At 37.8% G+C, this 21,113-nt stretch overlaps 1 protein-coding gene across 1 annotated transcript in view; it reads left to right on the top strand.

The window, feature by feature from the left end:
• LOC143737618 (neural-cadherin) overlaps nucleotides 1-21,113 on the top strand; it is a 394,396-nt gene that overhangs the window by 239,893 nt on the left and 133,390 nt on the right. The window contains exons 12-16 of the mRNA XM_077229313.1: nucleotides 1,665-1,832; nucleotides 3,252-3,501; nucleotides 6,817-6,944; nucleotides 12,221-12,407; nucleotides 19,912-20,055. Of these exons, the coding sequence (XP_077085428.1) occupies nucleotides 1,665-1,832; nucleotides 3,252-3,501; nucleotides 6,817-6,944; nucleotides 12,221-12,407; nucleotides 19,912-20,055 (877 nt within the window). The remainder of the gene's footprint in view (nucleotides 1-1,664; nucleotides 1,833-3,251; nucleotides 3,502-6,816; nucleotides 6,945-12,220; nucleotides 12,408-19,911; nucleotides 20,056-21,113) is intronic.

The following is a 21,113-nucleotide window of genomic DNA, read 5'->3' as shown; positions in this document are numbered from 1 at the left end:
AGCTCAGTAATGTCAGTTTTATGTATTTTCTGATTTTTGTTGGGAAAGTCGGGGAATAGACGCACACTTCGATTAGACTGGATAAACACATGCAGCATCTTAATTGTTAAGAAAATGAAACGAAATAAATGAAAAAATCAAGCCTTTATATAACACTAGGCTATATAATACAGCATTCAGAAAAAGAACAGTTTGCGCTCCTAAGGGCTTTCACACTTTTCTCTCAGTTTACCTGCTGATGAATTCTTCAAGCAGGGTCGAAACATAAACATCCCCTAGTTCCTACGTATATGGCCCAATGACGCTACGATGAGCATTTACTACTTTAAAGTCCCTGTAAAGTCAAAATTAAGTATGTGTTCTGAGTTTGTCACACTACAGAGAAATGTTTTATTAGCCACCCAACCAAATTTGAATGATAAAAAAGCCGGCAAGTACATAAAATAAGCTATCAAAATCTTGAAAAATTGAGCAGTAGCCTCTGCTTTCAAACGCTGGGGGTGTGTCCACTTGCTGCGCTGAAACCACGCCCACTCGCGGGAAGCATTCACCAGTTGTCGGCGTGATGGGAGGATGAAGGCCTAGGCGGGAGATAGTCGGTTTGGCCCCATTCACCAGTAACATTGGATTATCGGTGAATCCCAGTTGTCTCCGACGAAAGTTTATAAAACTATCCCGTGTAAAATTATCCCTACAGAGGCGGGTGTTTGCGGTCTTCCTCAGCTGTTAATCAAAGTGGCTCTTCACAAAATTAATCCACCTCTTCTTGATGTGATCGTTTTTTTGGAAATGTAAATAAGGACACCGATCTGTTTTGTACGTGACCGCATCCAGGTAGTACGCATTTCCGTGGCGAACGCATAGCTAGCTAGCAAACTGTAGGCTTTAGTAACTAATAATACTGACAGTAACTCGCGATTGAGAGGCAAACTGATGTGAATGTGCTCTATTTATATTGCTAGGGGAGCGGTCAGCCTCTGTGGCTCCAGTGCGTCATCAAGTAGGGGCGTGTCCAGGAGCTCAGGGGCTCCAGTGCGTCATCGAGCCCCGTTTTAGACCCGCCCAAAAAATCCGGAAAATAGCAATGGTGAAAAACTGTTTAATGGTCTAACTCCACAATTCAGTACTTCACAGTTCACAGTCTTTGTAATATGTTTTAGCAATACATTTCTAACATTTATAATGTGTTTAGAATTTTTTTTTTAAATTGCCTTTACAGGGACTTTAAAAAATGCGGTTCAGGAAGCCGGTCGGGTACATTATTTTCTTTCTTTTTTTGCGGAAAACGTCGGTCGGGTGCGGGTTGTTTATACATTGACCCACACGTCACTGATAGGTGTCGTATTCCTGTGGTTAGACATGGATCAGCTGAGAGTCAGCTGATGCGGGCTTGACTAATGTGACCTGCCGTAACTAATGCTTCGCTTGATTATTATCAATTTCCTTAAATTAGTTAATTTGGTTAAAAGTATTTAATAACATAAGCTAACATGCCGAATTTTACAGCACTACAATATTTTGTAAAAGCTATTTTCTTTCTTTTTTTCTTGAAATATTTCACCCTGAGCTCCAGTTTGAAAACCCTTGTCTTAGTATATTGTCAATTTACCAATTTTACATTGTATTTCACATGATCATCAATAAATGTGTTTGATTGTTTCCAGAGGACCTACATCAGCAGGCAGATCATCGCTACAGATGGAGGGAATCGGAGCAGTTCAGTCGAGCTGGCAGTCACAATCACTAATGTGAAGAATCAGCCTCCACAGTGGGAGAAAGACAAATACGAGGTCGTCATACCTGAAAACACTGTCAGAGACACTCCAGTTGTGGTATGTCCTTAACATAACACTGAACACTTATAATCTACTACAATCTACTAGCTCTACAGATATGTCAGTTATGCAGATTTATGCCTGCTTTTTACTTCAATTAATATCAGGATCAAAGCCATACAGGATAAAAAGCTATGAATTTCAGTGATTCCACAGATATTTATTACATAAGATTTCATCAATTCTAAATATACTATGAATGCAGGACCAAAGGCAAGAGGCAAAACAAACATAAAGCTTCTACTAAGTGATTTATTACTTTGGCCTTTGAGGCACACCTGTGAGGCACTCCATTAATTATTATGTCTTTCATGCGTGCATTGAAGGAATGCTATGATGGATGTGGATAAGTTTTAATCCCACAATAATGTTGTGGGTATTCCTTGATGGCCTTGAGTTCCCAGACACTGTCAACTTTACTGTCATGTACTGGCGGTTACAACTGACAGTCTGTGCTTTCTGCTCGACCACACTGAGTCTTCACACAGCTTGTCACGAAACACATCCACAAGTACACACAGTCACACACGTACACACACTGACATAGTCCATTTAAAACTAATGGTAAAATGTTGTAAAATTTTCTACGCTCCAGTCCCCACTTCAGTCAGAGCTTCTGTATCCTTCCCTACCATGAATCATCTGATTCTCTGCTTCAAATTTTAAGGATGCTGGTTAATTACATGCACTATTTAGGAAGTCAGCCAATCTCTGAGTCATTGGATAATTTATGGACTTTTCCATTTTCATTTGGCTACAAATGCTCTGAAAGCATTAATTTACTGAATTTCCTGGAATACATTTATTGTCATTAAATCCAGTCTTAAGACAGATGATCATTTTATGAAGAGAAGCATAAACAAACAAAGGAGAAAAAAAATTAGAGAACTGTTCTGAGATAAAGCTTGCTGTTCTCCTAATTGATCTTGTATTTAAATGTTATTTGTGTTCTTGTTGGTATAGGAAATATTTAATTGATCTGGTGATTTCTTTACAGTTGCCCTATTAACAGAGAGTTTCACAATTGTTATATTTAAAGACAACAACTAAATTCTTTTAGGACAGAAAGAAAAGCATTTGATGTTTAAGATGCATATCAACCTGCTTTGTTCAGCTGAAATGTGTTTTTTATAACATTGCTTAGTATTATTATTTTTAAATAGACTCTAGTGTAGTTATATGAATATATGAAATATTATAAAATATATGAATATTATATATGAAATTGGCTACTGTTCAAAAGTTTGCGGTCGAAAAAACCTCTTATGCTCAACAAGTCTGAATGTATTTGATCAAAAATACTGCATAACAATAATCGCTGAAAAAAAACCTGATTGATTCTTTCAAATCATCCTGACCACAAACTTTTGAATGGGTAGTGTATATATGAATATTAAACCAATTCTCCCCTGTCAGACTATCAAGGCCACTTCTCCGCTGGGTGATCCGAGGGTGACTTATAACTTGGAGGATGGATTGGTGCCAGAGAGCAACATGCCTGTTCGTTTCTACCTAACACCGAATCGTGAAGATGGCTCCGCCTCTATTCTTGTTGCAGAGCCCCTGGACTATGAGACCACACGGAACTTCATGCTCAGGGTTCGAGCTCAGAACGTGGCTCCTGTACCCTTGGCGGCCTTCACTACTGTTCACATAAACATTACAGGTAAATTCGTCTACAGTATGTGAGAGGTTGTCATGAGAAAAATTTTACACTTGTATATGTGCAGTGTAGTAGTATATATGTCAACCAGAATGACAAACATTCCCTGTTATGCTATTTTAAAGGTTCCTCGATTTGTTTTGGAGGTCTTCTACAATAGGTTCACATGCATCTATGGTGAAAAAAAAAATCACTTTAATCTTCTCATAATATTCATTGTCTGAAAACGATTTGTTTGAAGATTCACTCTCTAAATCCCTCCTTTACGAGAGCCTACACTGCTGAAGACCATGAGCTGGCATTATGAAAATGTGTTGCAAACCTATGGAGGTTATGCATAATTTTTATAATGGTGACGTAGGTTTTATAACAGGAAAAAGAGACTGGAATTGTTTCAGGCAGTTCAGAATCTATTATTTCTTTAATATTACGTGCACTTTGATCTTTAAAAAAATTGCAGACCTTTTACATTCACAAACAGCTATATTACACTCTGCATGAAAGGTATTCAAAAAGACATAATAGGGGCGCTTTAATGTGAACTGATTTAGCTCAATCCAATTGAAAAGAGGTATTTTTTAAACCATTAAATATAGAAAGTTACTTCCATGTAAACCTTTGAAACCAGATCAGATTCAAAAGTACATTGTTCTGTATGCACAAGCAGGACTCTATGCATGTGGTTAAAAACTAAATTAAAATAAAGGACATAATGTAGATATTACATTGACCAGAAACATCTCAACATAGCTTTGATGTATCAGGCAGAACTTAAATAAATACACCGTGTTGATTAAAATTCCAAAGGGTACCGTGTACATGAAATGCAGCTCTTCACATGCTCAGAGATAATATTCAGAATACATGCAACGCATGTAAATATAAAAATTAAATCTACACAATTTGCTGTTAGACTGAACTGATTCAAATTAACAGTGAACTGTGGGTGTAGTCGCTGTGGTGCTGTTGGTTTACAAGCTTGTTTACAAACCATGTATATTTCTTAAAGGAACTTTCTTATTTCACATCAAAACAATTTACAAGGAACAATTTACAATGTCTTTATATCTTTATACATTTAAAATGACATCTTTTAATCTGTCTCTTGTTTTAATTTCAGTTCCTTGTCCTTACACTTGTTGATTACTTTTTATAATCCATTCATGCTCTTAAACTGAATGCTCTTTAGCAGAATGTGTCCTATATATCCACAACTCTTTAATAGCCTTTATTCCATCCCACCCTGTATGCCTCTACTTAAGTATTCCTCTTCCACTGCAGGAAGTCTTACCACTTCCCCCTGTAATTTACAGAGTTTACCCCGCAGTGTTAATCTAGCTCTCTCTTCATGGATGAACCCTGTCCCCTAGTTATGACTGCTTCTGTATAATGATCTAGCTACAGTTACAGTACTTACAATATGTATGTTAATGCATCTGGAGTTGTAGGAACAGGACACTTGCACCTGATCAGGGATCAGTTCCAATGATCTGAAGGGTAAAACACGTTATCGTTCAGCATAAGCCACGGACAAACAATTAATCTGTTCTGATCTTTCTGACTTATTTACACCAGTGCCTCTTGCTCCTGCCAGTGCCGTGTTTAAAAGAGAGGGGTAGAGAGAGAGTGAGAGAGAGAGAGAGAGAGAGAGAGAGAGAGAGAGAGAGAGAGAGAGAGAGAGAGAGAGAGAGAGAGAGAGAGAGAGAGAGAGAGAGAGAGAGAGCATAACGAGGGAATGCTGGAGGGAGGAGGTTGTAATGGATTTGGCCTTCCTGTTTAATTCATGGTTTACGGCTTTGGCTGATAGAAAATTAAAACCTCAAAGTGCATCAGATGGTGATTAGTGTCTGGAATCGTTGAACCCATTAAAGATCTTACCCTAAATTCCAATGTCCTCATGTCCCTTCTAGTACTGAGAGAAGCACTTTTTTAGAAGAGTAGTCTTGGTATTAATTTCCTCTTGAAAACACAGAATCCATTAATGTTATAAGGTTTAGATAAGACAGAGGGCCCTATCTTGCACCCGGCGCAAATGACTTTGTACACTGACGCATGTATCATTCCTATTTTGCACCCGCGCAAAGCGGACTTTTCCCTCAACAGACACACGTCGGTTAACTAAGAAATACACTTGCGCTCCCCGGGGCGGTTCAGCGCAAAGAGGAGGCGTGTTACGGCGCAAACTTTCCCTCATGCTATTTTGCTGTTCTATAAAACAATTCCGCCACTGACCAGAAAAAACCTAGTCTAAAGTCAGTGGCGTGTTGTGCGTATATTCAGATGCTATTTTAAGCGCGGATGCTTGGCCATAATACAGAGTGTGAACAACGCGCATACACTGATGGATTTAACTTTTTGCAAATTATACATTATTATAAGGAAAAATATTAAAACACGAGGGAAATCATTGTTGTGTCCATGACGATGGGGAAAATAGGCATAAAGCTTACACATTTACCCAAATTATTATATGCATGTTTAACCGAAGCTAATTTGGGTGGGTTTGTCCATTCCCCAATGTCACTTATCTTTCTTTTACGGCCCTGACGAGAACATCTATCTCCTCGGCTGTGAACGGATTCTGAAGCGCACCTGGTAAATGCGCCGTTATAATAGTATTGCGCCATGGAACAAGCGCACCTCGTTCATCATGCTCTTATAGGGAATGTGATATGACGCTCTTATTGGTTTGTTTCCAGTTACGCCCAAAGCAAACCTATGAATAATGAAGCTACTTCAGACCAACCCCCATTTTTAGATTTGCGCCACGCACAAGAGGCATTTATCCCGCCGGGAAAATAGCAACAGCGTCGGGATCCGCCCACAAAGTTACTTGCGCTTTGCGCTTTGACACTTGCGTTTCAGATCGTTAAAATAGGGCCCATAATGTCTGAGTTTAGATAAGTCTGATTTGTTCTGATGGAAAGCCAGAGTTTTATTTTCCCTCAAGCTACCAAATGATATTTCTGCATTTCCATAGTCAGGTGGCTGAATCTCCACATATTTAAGATGCCAAACTGTTGTGTTATTGCTGCAAAGCAAAAAATTATATAATGAACAAATTATGGTCCGCTTGTTAAAACTGTACACCCGTTCTTTGCAACAAAGGCCACATTATTCTGCTTCTTTGAATGACAGAGAGCCTATGGGTCATATCAGTGTTTAATAGACCTACAATAAAGCCATCAAAAAACTGTTTCTTTATTCAACAACCAAAGAAATTTGATGAAAAGCGTTTTTTAAAAGGTATTCAGCCTGGGCCCACCGATGGAGTTGTTTTAATTATAATGTGACCGTGTGGCTGTCTGTTATTCACAGATGTCAATGACAACGTTCCGTTCTTCACCTCCTCCATATACGAGGCATCTGTGACTGAAGGGGTGGAAATTGGGACTCCAGTTCTGCAGGTGTCAGCCAATGATCTTGACCTGGGGCTAAATGGGAAGGTATGAAATGGTGTTTTTCTATTGAATTAGCTAGTCACCCTCTGTATTTGAATGAATCTGTAAACACTGTACATATACACTATACTAAGCATTATGCTTACTGTTGAAAGAGCTGTAAAATTAGGATGAATAGAATCAGGATGAATAGAATACTATATACACTGTATCACTCTATGACCTCCAAAACTTGCTTATTTACACTGATAAAACACTGACTACTGTTTATCTGTATTATTTGTGTCATATTTCAGTGGGAGGTCAAACATGATATACTGTATCTCTTAAATGTATTTTTTGTTTACATAAATAACATTCTGTACTGCATACATTCTGTTCAGAGATTTGAAAAACATCTTTCATGTTCATAAAGGCTGCTGTTCATCAAAAAATACAGTAAAACAGCAATACTCTTAGATGATATTTAGAGTAACTGTTTTCTAGTTTAATATTTTAAAATGTAATTTATTCCTGTGATGGCAAAGTTGAATTTTCAGCATCATCACTTCAGTCTTCAGGGTTACATGATCCTTCAGAAATCAATCTAATATGCTGATTTGGTGATCAAGAAACATATATTATTATTATCAATGTAGAAAACAGTTGTTCTTATTTTTAGGATTCTCTTTGAATAGAATTTTCAAAAGAACAGAATTTACTTGGGATATGTTTTGTAACATCAATAATAGTCTTATACCTGATCAATCACTTGATCAATTTAACTCGTTCTTGCTGAATAAAATATATTTTTTTATTTTAAGGTAGTGTGTTCTGTCGGCTGATTCAAAAGGGTGTGATGAAAGGTTGTTAGTATTTTTCTTCCCTCTCTTCCTTATAGAAGGGCCTTTCAACAGTCCTCTGAATTGATACTGATTGTTATGCCATTTATCATTCGCATATAGCATTCTATATATATATATATATATAGAGAGAGAGAGAGAGAGAGAGAGAGAGAGAGAGAGAGAGAGAATATCATTCTTTTTCTCTTACAACCCAACACACACACACAGCCCCTTTTGTGCCAGATGGGGTTTGTTGTGTGTTTTATTAACCTGACCCCTGCAATCATTTTATTATGACGTATTTAATTCAGACTCTAATTTGAGTTCTCGGGCTCTAATGCGGCCGGCAGGGCATAATTTAATACCCACATCATGCTGGTTTAGTGTGGCCGTTCAGAACAGCTTGAATGATAATTGTTGTTTGGGGCTTGTTGAAACAGTTGGCACTTCTTCATCAATTCAACGGTTTTGGCTATCTAGATTAAATTAATTATTCTTAACTTGAATGGCCCTGATTTCTGCTTTACCTGCTGGGAAATTGCCAATGTGCGTGATAGGCATTACTGGCAGAACAAGCAACAGGAGGTCTCAGCCTTAGCTCATAGTGCTGGGTGAATAAATTATTAGGAAAAAGCTGGATTGTTTAATTACATGGGATTAGATGAGTACTCTGGAGTTCTCTTAAACACACATATGCACAGACAAAGGCTGTAACATGTACACAGGAAGACAATTAATAATGCACTTTTCACACAAGCCTGTTAGCTGTTTTGTGACAGGTTTCACACTAATTCTCCTCTTAACCCGTTTAATCCCAAATTTGTTCTTGCAATTTGAGTACATGCATTTTACTCCTTAGACCTCACTAACACTCAAACATTTTGCCCTCTTTGATTTTATGTTGGTTAAGTTAGTGAAATATTTGATTTTATACTCAGTCACAAAAGTGGACAGTGGGAAACACCATAGTCAGAATTCATACAAATTCTTCAATTAGACCTATTTACACAACACATTCCAAGACATCCAATACCTCGTTTTGTCATTTCGTGAAGGAGGCTTAGTGAGGTGAAAAGGTTGTCATGTACAAAGTTACACCCTGGAGGAACTTCTGCTTGTTTGGCTAGACCCCTATGGGCAGAGGTTTCAAAAGTATTCACATTCGTTACTCAAGTAGAAGTATAGATACTAGGGTTTAAAAAGACTTCTGTAGAAGTTGATGTATCAACTCAACCTTTTTACTCAAGTGAAAGTGTAAAAGTACTGGTTTCAAAACTACTTAAAGTATAAAAGTAAAAGTAATGCAAGGAAAAAAATGCCATTAAGGACAAAAGCTTAGGCCGCGCCACAGGGGCCTATAGTGCACTACCCCAGCTCCTCAAAAAAACATTGTTCTAAAGACCATAATAACTATAATGTTATATTAAAATGTTAATGTTGAAAAATGTGGGATGTATAATTCCCATAGAAAATGAATTTCAGTCCAATTTCCATTTTAGTAAAATGCAAATACATTAAAGAACCATATGTGTGTACTACTGAGCATTAACATGTGTTTCATGGAGAGGAAGATATGATGACTAGTTGCCTATAAGTATTGTAATGGTGCAAAAAGTCAAACTTCAGAGGCATGTTATCATCAAAATGGTTTATGTTTATACTTCTTTTTAAGGGCGTAGGTTTGATTTTGAGATTGGTGGGGACTAGGGACATCCACAGAAGCGGAGGAATCAGGAAATTAATATGATAATGTATTAAGGTTTTTAGTCTATTTTGACCTTTACAATACGTTAATTCATTAATTCTGTAATGTTACAGGTAACTAATAAAGCCAAGGAGGCAGTTTAACAGAGATTTAGCTTTACTCCGTTCATAGTGCAAGGCAATAGTGCAATACTGTCTTGTTCCTTGCTTTTTGAAGAAGCCAAACACGTCTGCATCTTTCATTAAAAGGATATAGTTCACCCAAAAACGAAAATCATTTAGGCTACTCACTCTCAAGTTGCTGAACACAAAAGAAGATATTTTGAAGAATGGCGATAACCAAACAGTTGATTGTAGCCATTGACTTCCATTGTAGGAAAAAAAAAATACTATGGAAGTCAATGGCTACCATCAACAGTTTGGTTATCGACATTCTTCAAAATATCTTCTTTTGTCTTCAGCAGAAGAAAGAATCTGGTTTGAAACAACTTGAGAGTGAGTAAATGATGAAAGAATTTTCTTATTTAAATAAGTGAACTTATCCCTTTAACAGAAATGAACTGTTGGCATATATGTTTTGCATCAATACTATCAAGTTTGTCCTGTTGGACACGACACACAGCAACACTGTCAAGTGCCACTTGTGACCATTGCTCTGAGACATGTTTTCAGCGTCATAAGTGCACTGAAACTTCTTTCAGTCCAGCTGATGAGACTGGGATGACAAGGTTTCAACTTGATCAAACAGGCCTCTCATTTCAACAGACCAAGCAATGTTATTTTTTCATGTTTAATTGGGACTTTCCATAGACATACCAGTAATGATCTCTCTCTCTCTCTCTCTCTCTCTCTCTCTCTCTCTCACACACGCATGCGCATGCACACACACACACACACACACACACACACACACACACACACACACACACACACACACACACACACACACACACACACACACACACACACACACACACACACACACACACACACACACACACACTCTCTCTCACTCTCTCTCTCACACACGCATGCGCATGCACACACACACACACACACACACACACAAACTCTCTCTCTCTCTCTCTCTCTCTCTCTCACACACACACACACTCTCTCGATTATGTTTGCCAATTATCCCGCGATTGTCTTACAGTATATTGTAAAAACGGCTGACCCCAATATTTGACGCGATTTGCCCCGTATTCTTGAGCAGAGAATTGTTGATTTCTCCCTCACTTACCGCATCTAGGTTTCTTAATTCCTTCGGATGAGTTTTGCCGCTTCGCACAACCAAATGTAACAGCCTCTCACAAGTTAGAAAGAAAACACAAAGCCAATCAGTTTAGCGATGGTCAGGAGGCAGGACTCCGATCTATTAATCGTTTGTGTAATTGGCCTTTTATTGAACGATGACAAGACAGAATGAAAACAAGCCGAAATAAAATGAGAGTAACGAGGCTATTTTTAAAATGTAAGGAGTAGGAAGTACAGATAATTGCGTGAAAATGTAAGGAGTAGAAGTAAAAAGTCGGCTGAAAAATAATGACTCAAGTAAAGTATAGATTCCCAAAATTTCTACTTAAGTAAGGTAACAAAGTATTTGTACTTCGTTACTTGACACCTCTTCCTATGGGCTAGACCATGAGTACACTTGGGCCCTGTCCTAGGCCAGTTTCACGGAGATGTGTGTGCACTCATTCAGTACACTGAAGATGGGCCATACGTTGTAGAAAGGGTTGTTTGTGGTCATGTGTGGGACACACCAATTGGTTCTCATGAACATCTGCCTAATCCTCCAGAAAGTTCACCTCTGCACCGCCATTCAATAGTCTATCTGGCAAATTGGCCGCTTCACCCTGGTATTCCCTATGTGAGCCATCACTATCACAGTCACTTCCTCTGTTTGCTGCACACAGCACTTGGGGCGGTACGTCTAGAAGGTCCAACAAATTGATAGCTACACTGAACCAAAATTATAAACGCAACACTTTTGTTTTTGCCCCCCTTTTTCATGAGCTGAACTCAAAGATCTAAGACTTTTTCTATGTACACAAAAGGCCTATTTCTCTCAAATATTGTTCACAAATCTGTCTAAATCTGTGTTAGTGAGCACTTCTCCTTTGCCGAGATAATTGCCACCTCACAGGTGTGGCGTACGTTCAGTGTAGGATTAACAGCCAAAACCTGTGTTTTCAATTGAAGCACTGTGTTATACTACCGGTCACATTTGTGACCGTTAACAAATTTACACGTCTTACGAGCAAAATATATATGCAGGAGTATAATTCTCAAAATATATCAGTAGTAGTCGCTTTAAATAATATATGTACAAAATATGATAGTTCTATCTGTTAATTAAGATGTGTTACATACTACTTTTGTAGTAGTCTGAGGAAGACATCTTCTTCTAGATGTGCAAGCAGGAAGTAAACTGATCTGGTCATGTGACCTTTCACACTAGTCACATGACATTAATAGATTTTAATCAAGACAATCTATTTTTTCATTTAGAAGTTGAATTTCTTGCCCAAAGCCAATAACAAAATTTTTAGAGCTTCCAGAAATAAGAAAAAAATATGTGGTCACAATTGTTTGGGATTGACCCGTGGGATTAAATGAGTTAATGTAATTTCTCATTAATGTAATGTAATGTTAATGTAATTTCCCCATTTCTTGTGTGTGTGTGTGTGTGTGTGTGTGTGTGTGTGTGTGTGTGTGTGTGTGTGTGTGTGTGTGTGTGTGTGTGTGTGTGTGTGTGTGTGTGTGTGTGTGTGTGTGTGTGTGTGTCAGATTTCATACTCTCTACTGAATGACCGAAGTGGAGACTATCAGTATTTCCGCATTGATCCTGAGCTGGGCACCGTCTTTACGGAGGCTGTGTTTGACCGTGAGACCAAGGGATCCTACCTTTTGGAAGTGAAGTCAGTAGATAGCTGGGAATCAGCCAGGCCAGGGAAGCATGGACAGCCCAACTCAGGTACAACAAGCCTAATATGTCTATTGTATTCAGTTTTCATATCAATGACTTTGGTTTCAGTTGCATTTATTATTATTATTATTTTTTTTGATGCATACTTGTTTTGAAGGATCGTAAACAAGACACAACTTTAAAACCTTTAAATTAATAACATTTCTGCAGTCTTTTAAACATAATTTTTCATGTAATATTTATTTTGTTTGCTATGGGACACAAATGTGTTTTCTCAGTATAGACAATATAACTATAAAATATGCCAAAAATGCAAAATAAAGTGTAAAATGAATTTACAAAAGTGATTAATTGTATTCATGTTTTGTAATCCAAATCTTTAGAATACATGCGAATGTGAGGACCAGACCCAAATTTAAGCAGTTTTTAAGGCGATTTTCATCTCCATTCTCAGCAATGACCGTTAATCCCGTTTAAATCCTGCGCTCATTATAAATGAAAAAATCTCCGCCTCAAGGGGCTTTACGACACATTTTACGACAGCGATATCAAACGCTCATTGGCTCCTGTCTGTTTCATCACAGATTGCGGCATGCAGTGTTTTGAGTGATGTGCATTTGAATGAGAAATCCGTGCTTTCACCAAGTGGATCGTGGTAACATTTTCAGCGATTAACTTAAATTGTGCTCTGTACCTCATATAAAGCTATTATATACCACCAAGGAGAACTGCGACTACAATACATCATTATTTGGACTACTTTTGGTTTCACTTTTGACATTTTTGCGCTAAATAACTTAAAGGAACACGCCGACTTTTTGGGACTTTAGCTTATTCACCGTATCCCCCAGAGTTAGATAAGTCCATGCATACCCTTTTCATCTCCGTGCGTCCCGTAAACTCTGTCTGACGCACCCACCACTAGCCTAGCTTAGCACAAAGACTGGAAGTAAATGGCTTCAGCTAGCATACTGCTCCCAATAAATGACAAAATAACGCCAACATTTTCCTATTTATATGTTGTGATTTGTATAGTCACAGTGTGTACAAATAACAAGGTCATATGAGACACAGACATCTTTTAACCGTATACATACTGGGAACTATATTCTCAGAAGGCGAAGCACTGCTACTTGGGGCGGAGTGATTTGCTCGCAGCACCTGAGAAGCCCGTTGGTGAGGAGCAGAGATTTCACTCGGAGTGTTGCGCTAATCACTCCGCCCAAGTAGTGCTTCGCCTTCTGAGAATATATTTCCCAGAGATGAGGTTACATTTTAATAGGAACAACACCTTTTATTTCAATAATTTTAAACAATTTTAGAAACATTCATACTTTGGGGAGGGGAACAGAAAAGAAAAACTTAACCTTAATAATATAAAGAGTCAATCCCTTCAACTACATTCAAACATTTTAAAACACTGGCCCACATAAAACAGGTGGCTCACACATTTGACCCTATGGCCGTAGTTGCCCAGTGGCCAAGAGGACAGGACGGGCGTACAGCAATCTGTTAAAGTTGCTTATATGATATTTAAAACATGCACTTTAAAGCAAACAGCAGCCCAGTCAAAACAGCAGCCAGTGGGTGAACGCTATGCGGCTGAAGACGATCTCCAGCTGAACCAGCCCGGTTCCTGTTATTTATAGAAAATTGCAGTTAACCCCAAATAATACAAAAAAATAAATTCCATACCATTTAACCTACACACCGATCAAGCAGCATTTGTGTCAACCTGAAGGAGGCATTTCAAAGCGTGCAAACAGCACAGGTAACTATTGCTAAGATCTGCTTTTGAATGCGTTGAACGGCGGGGCGGAGGACTGGCCCGCCAACGGGAGATCTTCGAGCGTTCAACACATAGTAAACATAACGGCAGCTAATAACAGTGGAATATGTGCAGAGACAGGAAAGACGCTACCTTACCTGTAGCACAGCAGAACAACACACGGAGTGAGCGTCACCAACGAGCAAGAGGGCAGTCAGAAGGTCTACTACCTATATTTATGGGGGGGGGGGGGGCTTTGAGGCATTGATTGACCAAAAGAATGCCAGGTCGTTACGAGCTAAACTCATACTGCTACATATGGATTATTAAAAGTGTCTTCTTTTCCTTCTTTGCTTTACCTAAATAAGTCTGTAACACTTAAGACAGAGACAAATGTGTGTGATATTCTCGCTGGTTTAAATGAGGAGGTGGAAAGTAACGAATTACATTTACTCACGTTACGTAATTGAGTCGTTTTTTTGTGTACTTCTACTTTTTTAAGTAGTTTTTAAAATCTGTAATTTTACTTTTACTTAAGTACGTTTTGTTTGAAGTATTGTACTTCGCTACATTTGAAATCATATCCGTTAGTGAGTAAAAAATAATACAAGGGAGAAAAAAAATCACACTCCGGAAACTACTGCATTGATTGAAGGGCGGGAGAACGCGCAAAAAAGGTGACGCAGACCCAGCTGAAGCTGAAAGAGAAGCGTCCTTGAATTCTTATGAAGCGAATTATGGCCAGTATGGAAATACTTTGGATGTAGAAAAAAGTGTGGTTGTCCTCTAGGCGATATCCAATTTGCAAAAAATGTTTAAACAAAGTGGCTGCAAAAGGAGGATACATAGGAGACCATCCCCCTGCAGATAAAGGTATGTCCCAATTATAACTTTAAGGCGAATGATTTACGTGATGCAGAGGGAATCCCGGAATCCAGTCATGAAAATGGAATTTACATTACGCAGAAGATGTCACGTAAAACACGCAAAATGATGGATGGATGAATACATGGAAAGTAGAACTGTGCAATAATTCCAAGCACGACATGGTCTGTGAATATTTAAGCGCAAAAATACTGCTATGTAAATATATAACCTGCTTGTTCTGCGTTTCTGTGTGAATCGGTGTGAATGAGCTGCTCCACTTGGTCTAAGTTACTACATAGGCTACTCAAGTACATGCTGTTTTCAGCGTCTCACAAACAATTTGAGGACATGAATACATGAACATTTCCAGAGCTGCTCTGAGAGAACGCCTAATGAGCATTTTCACCATTTTATTTGAGAAAAACCATTGTCAAATACACTTTGAAACAGGTCTTCAATCAAACCCGTCAAAATAAAAGTTTTGTTTAACTAGGAGAAATTATGACAGAAATGTATTACTATTGTAGGCATACAATAGAACATACTCCTCAAAATAATAATAATAATAACAACAACAACAATAATAATACAATTTATTAAACATTATTTAAGGAATATATTTTTTGTCCATTGTTTAATTTAGTAAATCTGTTTTTGCAGCTCTTTCCCAAAAAATAAAAGGACACAAGTTTAAATTTTCATTTGATTACCAACGTTTTTGATCATATTTTTGGATTAAATCATAAAAAGAAACATTAATTTTCTGAATAAAATACATTTCATAGGACTATATTATTCTTAAACATTTTAATAAATTATTAATGTTAAAAATAAGTTGTTAATCTAATTCATTATCAATTATTGAATTTAATTGATTTGTTTTATTGAAATTTTAATAGACAAAACAAACAAATGGTTTCAAGTTTGTTATAATAAAAGCATTCGTTCAACCCCCAAACTCATCAATTTTAACTGATGATAATAATAATAACCATAATTTAATAAAACCGTTTATTTATTTAATAATTGATTAATACTGTAATCCGTGATATTTTCTGAGACGTTTTCATACTGTGAAAATATCATACCATTACAACCCTACACGAGAGAGCCCCCCACCCCACCCCGCTGTTAAAAAAGTAACTCAGTAACTTTTACTTGAGTACATTTTAAATGAGCTACTTTTTACTTTTACTTTTTAGACTGGTAATTTTACTTGTACTTAAGTCAAATTTCACTGAAGTAGTAGTAATTTTACTTGAGTAGAATATTTTATTACTCTTTCCACCTCATTTTAAATGTTGATGAAGGTGCCAGAGGGGAGCTGCAGATATTGAGGAGCTGCAGGGACAGTCTGAGAGAGAAAGCAGTCTGCTCCAGTACTCTCTATCCTCCTCTGCTGTCTGTCTGCTCACAGTTTGCCTTGCACTACAAATAGGGAAAAAGATGTGCGCTCTAACACACTTACAACTATAGTGAGATACACAAATGTGGAGTATCAAATTGACACCGTGGCAGTGTCAAATATGGCCGATCACATTGGAGACAGGGTGTTGATGAGCAGACTCACATTTGCACATGCACATAATTACACAGAAACACGTGAATGCTTATTGTACTAAGATGCTGTCAAAAAACATCCATGTGACAAGGAAACACGCACACACACACACACACACACACACACACACACACACACACACACACACACACACACACACACACACACACACACACACACACACACACACACACACACACAAACAAGTGTTGTTTGAGCAGAAAATCACACAACAGAGTTGTGCCTCTGCATTTGTGAGGGGAAAACAAGACCATGTCTTCATGGTGGAGCTCTGAACAACATGTCAACCTGTCACAAAGTGGCAGCTAAGCATATGCTGTGCTCTTTTTACACAACATAACACGCTAGAAAGAGAGCAGGACCAAGACTCGAATCAGACACTTTATCTACGAGTCTATCTGCCTCTCACAGCCCTGACTGAACTGAAGGTTTTGAAAAGGCCACTGCTTGTTTGTTTGCTTAAGTTCTTCTGTGCATTTCTTTAAAATTGTATGCAAGGGGTAGTTCACTCAAAAATGAAAACTCTCCATGACTTCCTAAACCTGTATGACTTACTTTCTTCTGTGTAAGATAAAAAGATAATTTGAGAAATGTCTGTTTTTTTGTTTTAGTTTTTTTTTCGGCCCCAATGTAGCAATGTTTACAAATCAAGGAAGAAGGAGGCGGGAACCGGCGAACAATCAACAATTTTTAATAATAAAATAAAACAAATACAAAAACAAAAGTATAAGCCAGCAGTCCCTCACTGACGACTGCTGTCCACACAAAACAGAAATAAAACACAACATAAAATTAGGCCTGTTCCTCTCTCGATCTTCATCGTCGTAGCTCCTCCTTTTATGCTTCCACTCCTCCGTGAGAGATGCAAGACCAGTGCGTCTCACAGGTGACGTTCATTATCACTCATGCCACCGGCCTCGCGCCACAGGCCTCGCGCCGTTCTCTCACATCCCTCGGCCTTGTCCTGCTCACCACAGTGTGTAAAATAATAAAGTGTTTATCGGTTATAGTTAGGGGTAGGTGTAGAGAGGGCTTTATAAGGCATCCATTTAATAATTTAAATAAATATAATAATTTACACTCTGTTATTTTGGCATACCTGCAAATAGTATCTGCCACGATTTATAAGTATAAATAGCATAACTGCTATTTATACTGATTGCAAAGAAAATACTGCTATTTATAGTGTAAATAGAATATTTTCCTACTTGCACTTAGTGTAAATAGAAACTATTGCTATATAAACTTAGTGTTAATAGCCTATTACTAAGAAAATATGCTATTTTCACTTAGTGTAAATATAACCTTGTTGCTATTTTCTCTTAGTGTAAATAACATCCATCGCAATTTGCACTTAGTACAAATAGCCGCTGCCAATACATTATTGTGATTACACTGGTTAAAGAGGCCTGTTGCCCGAGGCTTATATTAAAATACTCCAGTTCCTTCATCATATTTGTGTTCATGTTCGAGTTCGCTACATACCATGACAGTACGTTTTATTATCCATTCAAATGTACAAAAATGTATGCCTGTAAATGTTACGTATTAATACCTACATATTAATAATGAGACCAGGCTGCAAAATCGATAATGTAATTAGATAATGTAGATAATGTAAATAATGTTAAGCTTTTTGAAAACGCCATTTTCGTGTTCTAGTGTGGACTGTCAAAACGGAGGTATTTAAAAACGATGACAAAAGTTTAGTCATATGACGCGTATTGTGCCAATAGATATTCATGTTTATACCGGTATTGTGCCTGTTATGTGCTATTTACTTTCACACTGTTGCTAAAATGTTACTTTGCACACTCTTCATATTACAGTCCTGCAAAGATAACAGAAAATATACTCACGTTTGCTGTCCTGCGGCAATACATGAGAGCAATTGCGTTTTAGACCAAACATATGGTGACCAAGTGCGGCCTGGACCGCATCAGTGAATGGTATGATATTTTGCTAAATAAAATTATCCTGTAAGAAGAATTGCGCGATAACTTTATTATTTATTTTAATATCTCTAAATCATTTTTCAAATTATAACATTGTTTATTATGAAATGCTCATAATATGCTGATTAATAATGCTAAATGTGTGGAAATAACTTGTTACAAACCTGGTTTAGTTAAACAGACGGAGTCATTTGTATGACAGATAAAAATAATTTTATTTGCTACATTCTTGTTCTGCAGTGTTTTAGCAAAATCATCTAATTTACTGCTCACTGCGTTTCTGCTTTTGTTGTTTAAAAAAAACCCGTGTCATCTGCTGCTTTTCATGCGTCACTTTACGTCTTTAGCAAGAGAGAGAAGCAACACGCACAGAGCGGAAAGGGCTTGAATTAAACGCGTTTGGCTCTAGATAAAAATATTAGAGGATATAGCGCCGAAAGATCATTACTGTAAACGACCATGAGTGTTTGTGGTGTGAACCTCTCCATTGTTTCGACGGTCTGCTCACTTTAATCTGTAGAAACGGTAAAATGGCGCAATTATGTCCCACGGTCTGGATGGAACAAAGGGTCCGCCTTTTGAATACCACTGCTGTATATACAAAGTTCTGTAATGAAACTCTAGATGGTGAAGGCTGATAGGTCTTTAACTCAATCTGCTTGCAATCAGTTCATTCTCTATAGGCCACATCCAATTGTTTCCTGTTGTATCAGTAGCCAATGAGCTTGCTTCTCATACTTCAAATACTTGGTCAGTGCATGCTGTAGCAGTTGCAGCCCACTTTCAGAAACCCTCCACCTTCGCCAGCTCCACCTGTATAGCAGCAGCAGCGTAGCAAATCTATTCCTCCAAGACCAAACATATCAACATTGTCATACCCATTACCATGGCAAACAGTTGTCATGACAAAAAATGTATTATTCCATACTTTTTATAATGTACTACAATAAACTACACTTAATGCAAAGAGCCTCTGCATTTTCATTTTCTGGTGAACTATCCCTTTAACTCTGCTTTTAACCTCAGCAGTAGATTGTAATTGATGAGTCTTCTCATAATTATATTACACAGGGCAAGCATCACAAATTTCACTTACCTGCATTCAGTAAACACAGAACCACCAGGGTTTTTCACATCACCTGATGACTTCAGACACGACTTAGATCACATGAGAGAAAGATAGAGAGATGAAAATGGACAGAAAATGAATGAGACAAACAAAGCACAGGAAATTGATGGAATTAGAAATGGCAGATATTTACAAAGATGGGAGAAGGAGAGAGAGAGAGGCAAACACTTGAATGTAAGGAAGATGAGAAGGAAAGATAAGAGTATCCGAACACAGATTGCTAATCTTGTATGTGTTTTTGCTCTCATCAGATACGGCGTATGTGCGTATTTTCATCAGTGACGTGAACGATAACAAGCCGGTGTTTGCACAGTCTGTATATGAAGTCGACGTGGATGAGGATGCTGACGTGGGCTCCACCGTCCTCACAGTCAGCGCTAATGATGAAGATGAAGGTGGGTGAATATGAGGAGGGCCATTGTCAGATGGGTAGAACAATAAAAATATGGGAAATATGGAGTGTTAACTCGAGGTGAAAGCGAGAGTCTTACTGTAGATTTGAGAACCTGATATCACAGCTCAGGTGTGATCTTCAACACCTGGTGAATACATTTTCTGTATGAGGCAGGGCCGAACTGGGGACACTATTTCAGGCCAGGAAATCTCACTCTTATTCAGGCCACAACAAATTTTGAAACCACAGACAGCCGTATTTTTTATTTTTTTGCATGGCCATCACATAAAAAAGGTCTAAATCCTCAGGCTGGGGCTGTGCAAAATAATGACAGGTTCTCCCTTGAAATGTTTTCCCTCTTCCTTTTATATATCTCAGTCTCTCCCTGTGTATTTTTTCCCTTCTATTTTTCTTGTACCTGTCACTTCTTCACCAGGCCAGCAGGTCTACTGTTATGGACATCGCTGTCTCCACCTTGTTGCAAAATTTTTTGTTATTTTTCATCTTGGAATGACTAGACTAATCTATATTTTATACAACTATAGTAAACCAATTTTTCTAAATTGCCTAAATGTCGAAATTAGTACAATATCTACATCATGAAAATAGATTTTTTAGATGTTATGTTATTGCATTATTATGATTTTTGTGTTGTTGTCTGCCCTAGCTCCTCGATGTATATATGTCTACTAAATTACTAATGGAACTTTACAGTAGATTATAACGATGTCCTTTTGCATACAGTATTTTGAGTGACGATAGTAATGGGGTGCTATTGCTAACATTTGCTAGCAGTTTAATACTTCGGTAAGTTAATGAAGACAAAACAGTAGCCTATTTACAGAGGAAACTGACCTGCACTTAAAGTCCTGAACAGGTCAGTAATTTTGCAGCTTGTTCGTAGTGACCTTCTCTGCTCCACCTGACTCTTGCATTGATTACTCTATTCGATTTCGATTTATTATCAAATGCCGAATTTGGAAATTATCACTTTGGTGTTATGGCATGCAAAAAATATAAAATAATAATTGTGATAAAAAAATAAAGTAAAATAAAATG

Source organism: Siphateles boraxobius, unplaced genomic scaffold (genome assembly GCF_051911475.1).
Source record: "Siphateles boraxobius isolate OS27281-9 unplaced genomic scaffold, OSU_SipBor_1 130, whole genome shotgun sequence".
Taxonomy (NCBI): domain Eukaryota; kingdom Metazoa; phylum Chordata; class Actinopteri; order Cypriniformes; family Leuciscidae; genus Siphateles; species Siphateles boraxobius.
Note: the sequence above shows the minus strand (reverse complement) of the source record. Positions and strands in the feature narration are given on the sequence as shown.